Source organism: Nematolebias whitei, chromosome 16 (genome assembly GCF_014905685.2).
Source record: "Nematolebias whitei isolate Nwh7 chromosome 16, NemWhi1, whole genome shotgun sequence".
Taxonomy (NCBI): domain Eukaryota; kingdom Metazoa; phylum Chordata; class Actinopteri; order Cyprinodontiformes; family Rivulidae; genus Nematolebias; species Nematolebias whitei.
Genome location: NC_056513.1, coordinates 44,241,905 through 44,250,485, shown reverse-complemented (window position 1 = coordinate 44,250,485; position 8,581 = coordinate 44,241,905). Strand labels below are relative to the sequence as shown.

The 8,581-nt window shown below is 40.9% G+C and overlaps 2 protein-coding genes across 2 annotated transcripts in view; both read left to right on the top strand.

Moving 5' to 3' along the window:
* LOC119422541 (teneurin-3) overlaps positions 1-5,819 on the top strand; it is a gene marked incomplete at its 5' end in the record, with an annotated part of 39,408 nt that extends 33,589 nt beyond the window's left edge. The window contains 4 exon segments of the mRNA XM_037689917.1: positions 1,880-2,077; positions 5,050-5,109; positions 5,639-5,729; positions 5,803-5,819. Of these exon segments, the coding sequence (XP_037545845.1) occupies positions 1,880-2,077; positions 5,050-5,109; positions 5,639-5,729; positions 5,803-5,819 (366 nt within the window).
* A 29-nt stretch (positions 5,820-5,848) lies between these two features.
* LOC119422630 (teneurin-3) overlaps positions 5,849-8,581 on the top strand; it is a 22,121-nt gene continuing 19,388 nt past the window's right edge. Inside the window, exon 1 of the mRNA XM_037690015.1 lies at positions 5,849-5,983. Within this exon, the coding sequence (XP_037545943.1) occupies positions 5,867-5,983 (117 nt within the window). The 5' untranslated portion in view covers positions 5,849-5,866. The remainder of the gene's footprint in view (positions 5,984-8,581) is intronic.

The following is an 8,581-nucleotide window of genomic DNA, read 5'->3' as shown; positions in this document are numbered from 1 at the left end:
CAGATATAGGTCCAGGTCCAGATATGGGTCCAGGTCCAGATATAGGTGCAGGGGAACCTGAAAGAAAAAAACACATGTTAGGATAGAAAAAATACAAATACAAAACAGGTTGAGCAGAGACAGTAAAGACGGTAGAATAGTGAAGACATTTTGTTCATTCAACCTTTTATTTCTACAGGTTAGTCTCATTGAGCCTCCAGGACTCATTTACAAGAGAGACCTGATTTTAACAAAGAATGATGACAACAGTGGACAATCATAAAAGAATACATTTCAATTGAAAAAATAAATGGAATAAAATGACATTGAAAAACAAAACACAAACAGCTACATTATAAAGCGATATAAAATACTAAAAACAGGAACATGTCTGCGATGGTTTTTCCATGAACTTGGCAGATGTTTAAAATCCCTGAGAGAGGTCAAAGTCAAGAGCTTCAGATCTTTTTGTAAGATATTCCAGGAAACAGGAGCAGATTAGGAGAAGGCCCTTCTGCCTAGTTCAGTCCTCACTGAGGGAACACTGCAGGTAATGATGTCCTGAGCGCACGCTGTAGCTGAACTCACGCAGAGACATGTAGGAGGAGATGTATGAAGGCAAGAATGAAGAATATGAAGATATATGAAGGCAACAGACCAAGAAGTACCTAAGGGATAGCTGAGGAAACTCAACTCAACCCTAACTATAGGATTTATCAAAAAGGAAAGTCTTAATCCCAGTGTTAAAACTGGACAATGTGTCAGCCTCACAGACAGAAACTGGAAGTTGGTTCCACAAGAGAGGAGCCTGAGAACTGAAAGATCTGCCTCCCATTCTGCTTTTAGAAGCTGTAGGAACCACAAGTAAACCTGCAGTCTGACAGGAAAGTGCTCTGTTAGGGAACAATAAGCTCTTAAACACAAGACAGCTAGTTTGTTGAGAGCTTTGCATGTTAGAAATAAAACTGGAGAAATAAGATCTCTCCTAACTCTCATCATAACTCTAGCAGCATTTCAGATCAACTGAAAATTTCTTAAAGAGTTTGTTTGGATACCCATTAATAAATAGTTGCAACATTCCAACTCATAAGAAATAAATCCACAGATCCGTTGCTTTTATGGGTTGTTATTATTATTATTATTTGTATAATTTTGTGATGAGATATTTCAAAGTATATTAATATTGCACAGGTGGAAGAAGGCGGTCCTAATAAAATGTTTAGTGTGGACGTTAACTTGAGGTAAACTCCATGACTAGCTCTGGTGTACAAACATGACTCACTGTTAACCCTAACAAATGGGAATTCATCAGATAAATATGATGAGCTTTTCCTGTAATCCCAATATCATGTTTAAGCCTCTAATAAAAATATTGTGCTCAGTTGTGGTAAATGCAGCACTGAGATCTAACAGGACAGTATAGACACAAGTTTCTTCATGTAGAAAATGGCCAAAGGGCCTTCTCCTGCTCCGCTCCTGTTTCCTGGAATATCTTACAAAAAGATCTGAAGCCCTCAACCTTGACCTCTCTAAGTGGCTTTAAGAACCTGTTGGGACTCCTGGCAGGGACCAATGCAGACATGTTCCTGATTTTAGTTTTCTACATTTGCCTTATAATCTAGTTGTTTTTGCTACTTTTTTGCCATCTTATTTTAATTTGTAAAAAACAAAAAAAAATCTATGCCTCTTGTATAACGGTCTATTGTTGTCTGTTGTCATCATTCTTTGTTAAATCAGGTCTCTCTTGTAAATGAGTCCTCCAGGCTCAATGGGATTTACCTGTTTAAATAAAGGTTGAGTGAATGTAGAAAACCTGTGTGTGATAGTCCAGCTCTGCTCTGTTATTTGCACAGTCCTGATGATTTATTCCCACATTTCTTGCTTCTGATTTCTCCACCAGTCCATGGTTCTGCTGCTGCACAGCCAGCATCAGTATATTTTTGACTATGACTCAGGGAACCGTTTGTCTGCGGTCACTATGCCCAGTGTGGCTCGGCACACCATGCAAACCATCAGATCCATTGGATACTACAGAAACATTTACACTCCCCCTGAAAGCAACGCTTCAGTCACTGTGGACTACTCTGAAGACGGACAGGTGTGTGACTTTCTGTGCAATTGAGGAAATTCTTCATGATTTTTATTCTGTTCTTTGGGAGTATTTGAATGTGTCTTTTACACCACATATGTGTTATCAATGCCCGTTGCTGGTGACGAAGGCTGTCTGTTAAAACTATTTGAACCTCTTGACAGATTGTAATGAAACGGTCAGAACGTAATCATTAGATGTGCATCTACAATTGAATAACTTTTGGAGTCAACTCAGTTCACAGTAACATGGGTTGTAAGTAGGCCTGTCGTGAAAAACAATAAATCAATTAATCGCATGATGAATGAAAATTATCTACCTCATTTTCATTTTCTGTCTTTATCATTTCTTCGTGTGTCTCTTTCTACTGAAGACACGGCTCAACTCCGGTGCTCTTCACTGACCCCTCCCTTTTTCTTTTCTCTTTAAAATCCGTTTTATCGATCCAAAATTGCGTTTTTGGATCAATAAAAGCAGCTAAGCTGAGAAGCTAAACTACGAGCTAAGCTAAGCTAACCTCGGGAATAAGCCTCTGTCTTGTCGAAGCTACACAATTCATGGTTGAAACCCATACCTTCGTCTAAAAAGTTGTTTTTCTCTGCAAAAAGAAGCTGAGAACTTGTTTTCTTATTTTTGTGTGAAAAATGCTAAAGAGCTCAAATCACCGAGCGTCCACCATGTCACCATGTCACCATGTCACCATGTCACCATGTCACGTCAAGGGGCCATTTTTCTTAAAAGAGACATGCTGCTCAACTAGCCATCCTTTGGTTCAAACAGTCTTATACTGCCATCAGGTGGTCAAAAAAGGTACTACACACCAAACAAATCAACATTTCTTCTAAAATTTGACAATTAGTAAATTTGTTAAATTTCAAACAATATTATCATTTATCGTAATAATTTCTGAGACAATTAATCACCCACCAAATTTGTTATCGTGACAGGCCTAGTTGTAAGTTACAATTTATTGACCTTAGCAAAAATAAAGTGACTATACAGTAGTCCCTCATTTATTGCTGGGGTTATGGTCCAGACCCCGCTCCCCCACAATAAATGGACTGTACTTATATAGCGCTTTTCTATCTTATCAACATACTCAAAGCACTTTACAACACAATCTGTGTCCTCATTTACCCATTCATACAGCACTCTACTATTTCTGTACAAAGACTAATCAGAGCTTTATCACATTCATACACTGATGGGACACACATCGGAGGCTATGAGGGGCTCAGTGTCTTGCCCAGGGACACTTCGACATGTGACTGCTGGTGGATTCGAACCCCCAACTCTTGCATTGGTGGACGACTGCTCTAACCACTCAGCCACAGCTGCCCGCACTATGAAAGCGCGGCCCTCTTATTCTTATTCAGAATAATATTTTGCTTAGATGAGAAAAGTGAAGAAAACATGAGGAGAGACGGTATAAAAAAAAAGATTTCTCATACCGCCTCCTAGACAGGGCACGATTTGAGGCATCAAGAAACCTACCACAGCAAAGCAACATAAATATATGTGATGCGTGAACATATAGGCGGTGAAAACATTGAATTTTAAAGGAAAGTTGTAGCATAGTCCAGAGCCCCCCCTCTCAGCCATTGTCCAGATAAGAGGTGTTAGTTATCGTCAGCTCTGTTGAGGCTCTGTCACATGTCCACGGCCTTGGGGAAGGAGGGGTGAGGAGAGAGACAAAGCATCTTTGTCTTTCTAAACATGCCAGGAGGAGTTGAGATAAGTCCGGCATCAAGGCCACAGTTTGGGTCAGGCAGAACTCATGAATTGCTGTTTCTGCCTTTTTAAAGTCTTGCTGATATATTAGTTAGGATGCTTGAGAGAAGCAGAGCGTGCTCTATTCACACAGAGAGCTGTTGGTTAGATTACTTGTTGTTATTTGTTTATTTGTCATATGGGCGGCTGTGGCTGAGTGGTTAGAGCAGTCCTCCTCCAATGCAAGAGTTGGGGGTTCAAATCCACCAGCAGTCACATGCTTATATCAACATGGTAGAATATAACGGTGCAAGTAGGATGAATTAGTATAAATAATTATTTCACAGTTGGTAATGTTAGCTTAATATTAGCTTCTTGCTGCTCTCTAAAATACCAAAGTTCATGCTCAGTAATCCAGGTAAAAATCCAACAATGTTCAGGTCATCTGGACAGTTTTTTTTTTTGTTTTTTGCTGAGACGTTTCATCCTTCATCCAAAGGACTTCTTCAATCTGAGGAGCCACCAAGCAAACTTAGCTTGAAGGTGTCCTTTGGATGAAGGACGAAACGTCTCAGCAAATAAAAGAAACCGTCCAAATGACACTGATCATTGTCCTCTTGAAATAGTTATTGAATCAAGTGTTTCCATCTGTAGGTAAACGCAGAAGTTTAACAACCCGTTAAAATACACCAGAATACAGGAAATGGCATCTACTTTATTCATTTTTTTCTGGGGGAGGATCCGCAGACCCCCCCACCAGTGTGCCCCTCCCCCACATTACAAATGCTTCTGATGTCAATGGACACTGCACTGTTCAAGCCAAGGGCCATTTTCATCACTGGGGGCTGAGCACCCCTCAAGGTCAGACTCTAGAATCGCCCCTGCTGTAGTTTTATTTAATGCTGTTCTTAGAGCAAACGCCTCAGGAGTTTCATTTCCCGCACAAACTTACCACGTGGTGCCATGATCCCATGTGGAGCAACATGTGTGTAAAACCTGAAACTGTTCCAGAGTTACATGTGCAGATAATGTGTCACCTGTTTTTATCATGTGAAAACTTGATTTTTCAACGTGTGTGACGTTCCTGGGGTTTTGTTCCACACTCGCAGTACACTCTATCACCTGTGGAGTCAGGGTTTTTCCTGTAAGTGCTGCCCGTCTACGAGACTGAGATCCTGAATATGTTGCTCCACTCTACGACACATCACTGTGAATATTCTGATCTTAATACTGTTTAAACTAAATCTCATTCACATCTTTGTGTTCTTCAGCTCCTCAGAGTGGCCCATCTAGGCACTGGCCGACAGATACTGTACAAATATCGCAGACAGGTACTTTATTTTCATATCTTTGGGTTTATAACGTCTGGACTTTTCAAAATATTTCACTTTATATACAAATATTTTTTCCATAAAATTCTAAATCTGTCAAACTAGATCCTTCAAAAACATTGTTATTCTTGAAATCAGCTTTTTCATACTGGATCTTTACTCATACTGGATCATACTGGATCTCTTGTTTGTTACTTTTGCTACTTTTAGCTATTGGTTAGCATTTTGTTACTTTCAGTTTTTATCTCTCTTTTCTATTTTTAGCATTTAGCTAGCATTTTTGCTTTGTTTGTTTAACCTTTAGCAAGTGTTTTGCTTATTTAGTTTTTAGCTGCTGCTCTGCTTCTTTTATTTTAGCAAGTTTCAGCAAAGCCATTCAACACTCACCGTTCACATGTTCAAAGAAATGTCTGCTTAATGAGTTTTAAATCAGAGGAGATCACCTCTGACTTATGGCAGCTGCAGAAAGAACAGGAGCTGTTACGTCTTAATGAACTAATCATGAATGGACCGGTTGTTTTTCCTACAGAACAAGCTGGCAGAGATTCTTTACGACTCAACACGAGTCAGTTTTACCTACGACGAAACGGCTGGCGTACTTAAGACGGTTAATTTGCAAAGTGAAGGCTTCATCTGCTCCATCCGGTACCGTCAAATCGGCCCACTGGTTGATCGGCAAATCTTCCGCTTCAGCGAGGATGGAATGGTGAATGCTCGCTTTGACTACACGTACGACAACAGCTTCAGGGTGACCAGCATGCAGGCTGTGATCAACGAGACGCCTCTGCCAATTGATCTCTACCAGTTTGATGATATTTCTGGGAAAGTGGAGCAGTTCGGGAAGTTTGGAGTCATTTATTATGATATTAATCAGGTAAGAAGGAAAATCAGTAACACTTTACAATTTACTAGGGAATACCTCAGAAATAAATGAGGAGCTAATGGGTAGTTAACCAGTACTTACTGGGGAGCACACAGCCAGGCCTTATTAGGGGACTTCTGGTTTGTTACCACAGGAACATACCAGTAGGTAATGGTCAGGCAGTGATTAAGTAATGATTGGTTCCTCAGTAAGTACTTGGTATGATGCTTCACTACATCAGTGAACAAAATAACAGCCAAGCGATGATTTGGTGCCCAGTCAGTGAAAGTCGGACATAGTTAAGATGACGCCAGTGCAAGATGATGAAATTGATAATGTCTTTCATCAACAGGTTTACGAAAGAGAAAATCCAGTAAAATCAGTAACCACTGGGAAACATGTTTCTGACAATTACGAGCTGTGACCTCACTGGTGCAGGGTTCATTCAGAAACCAAATGGAGAATTTCTCCTGTTCCTGTGGTAATAAACCAGTAGTCCCCTAATAAGACTTGGCTGTGTGTTCCCCAGTAAGTACTGGTTAACTACCCATTAGCTCCTGATTTGTTCCTGAGCTGTTCCCTAGTAGTTAATCCAATTTGTGCACCTTAGTGTTTCCAGAATATCTTGTTTTATTGAACAAAATAATGTGCAAGTCTGACGTGCATCAAAGTGATGCTCATGTCACGCTCACAGAGATGAGCCAGAACACTTTCAGTCATTTATCTTTTTAAACCTGCTCCTGGTCTTCTATGTGTAACGTTCTGTATGAACAAGACATGTTCACATGTTAACACCAGGCAGCAGCTGACACTTTGGTGCTGACTGTCCTCCTGACCACGCACACATGCACACGAAGATGCCTGGAGTGTTTCCTGAACGCACGTGAGCTGAGCACACAGGAGAGCGGGTGCACTGAAAACAGCTGAGTCGTGGAAGCAGCAGATTAAAGATGGCTAACACAACATGGGCACGCTGATCACTGCTTTGATTTTACTTTGTTTGCTTTTGTTTTGTGCTAAACTTTTGTTTTCCCTTAATATTATCATTGATGATGATGATGATGATGATGGGGAGTGGTGGTGCAGAGGTTAGAGAAGGTGGGCCTGTGATCAGAACATGGCCTATTCAACTCCTGGTACCAACAACATCAAAAATGTGGGTGGGGTAGGTGAAGCACCCACACCTGCCCCCGCCTTAATTCGTCCCACTCTGGGCCCTTGAGCAAGGCCCTTAACCCCCACCACCTGCTCCCCCGGGCGCCCTCCATGGCAGCTCTGCTCCACACAGAGGCTGTGGTAGCTCAGTGGTTGGACATCCGGCGTAAAAATAACTGAAGTCTTTGTGCGACTTAGTTCACTGTGACGACCCCTGAAGAAGGGAGCAGCTGAAAGAAGAAAAACAATCATCATTGATATTTAATTAATACAAGTTTTGGGGTGTCCTGAAAAAGAAAGGCAGAGTCTCTAAACAACAATATTAAAATAATCACAGAATTGTCCCAGGCGTCACCAACCTAGGCTACAAATTTACAGGTCATGCACGTGAAAATATTCAATTCAGTTTATTTATATAGCGCCCAATCACAACAGAAGTTGTCTCAGGCACTGAACAGAAACATTCACATACACACAAAAGACAATTAGTAAAAGTTTTCAAAGGAAGGAAGCAGCAGATTGTGTTGAATCTTCACTTTGTCACAGTCTCCCATGCTGAGTAAGCACAAAGGAGACAGTGGAAAGAAAAAACTCCTTTTAACAGGAAAAAACCTCCAGCAGAACCAGGATCAGGACAAGCGACCATCTGCTTTCACTGACTGGGTTTGAGAGGACAGGAAGGAGAGACAGACTATCACAGAATGACAGGTCCAGATGTAGGTGCAGGTCCAGGTGTAGGTGTAGGTGAACCTCGTACTGGAAGAAAGACAAAAAACACATGTTGAGTTAAAAATAATTACAAAGACAAACAGGTAGAGTAGAGCGCTAAAGACAGAATGAGGAAATGTTTGTCCTCCAGCAGTCTAAGCCTATAGCAGCATAACTAAGGGACAGCTCAGGAAACCCAAGCCGACCCTAACTATAGGATTTAGCAAAAAGGAAAGTCTTAATCCTAGTTTTAAAACTGGATAATGTGTCAGCCTCACAGACAGAGATTGGAAGTTGGTTCCACAAGAGAGGAGCCTGAGAACTGAAAGATCTTCCTCCCATTCTGTTTTTGTAAACACTAGGAACCACAAGTAAACCTGCAGTCTGAGAGTGAAGTGCTCTGTTAATAAAATATGGAACAGTAAGATCTCTAATATAAGATGGAGCTAGGTTGTTGAGAGCTTTGTAGGTTAGAAGTAAGATTTGAATTCTATTCTGGATTTGACAGGGAGCCAATGGAGAGAAGCTAAAACTGGAGAGATATGATCTCTCCCAGTAACTCCAGTTAAGACTCTGGCAGCAGCATTTTGGATCAACTGAAGACTTTTAAAGAAGTATTTGGACACCCAGATAAGAAACCATTGCAATAGTCCAGTCTAGACGTGACAAATGCATGGACCAGTTTTTCTGCATCATCTTTAGATCAGATGTTTCTAATGTTAGTGATATTACGCAGGTGGAAGAAGG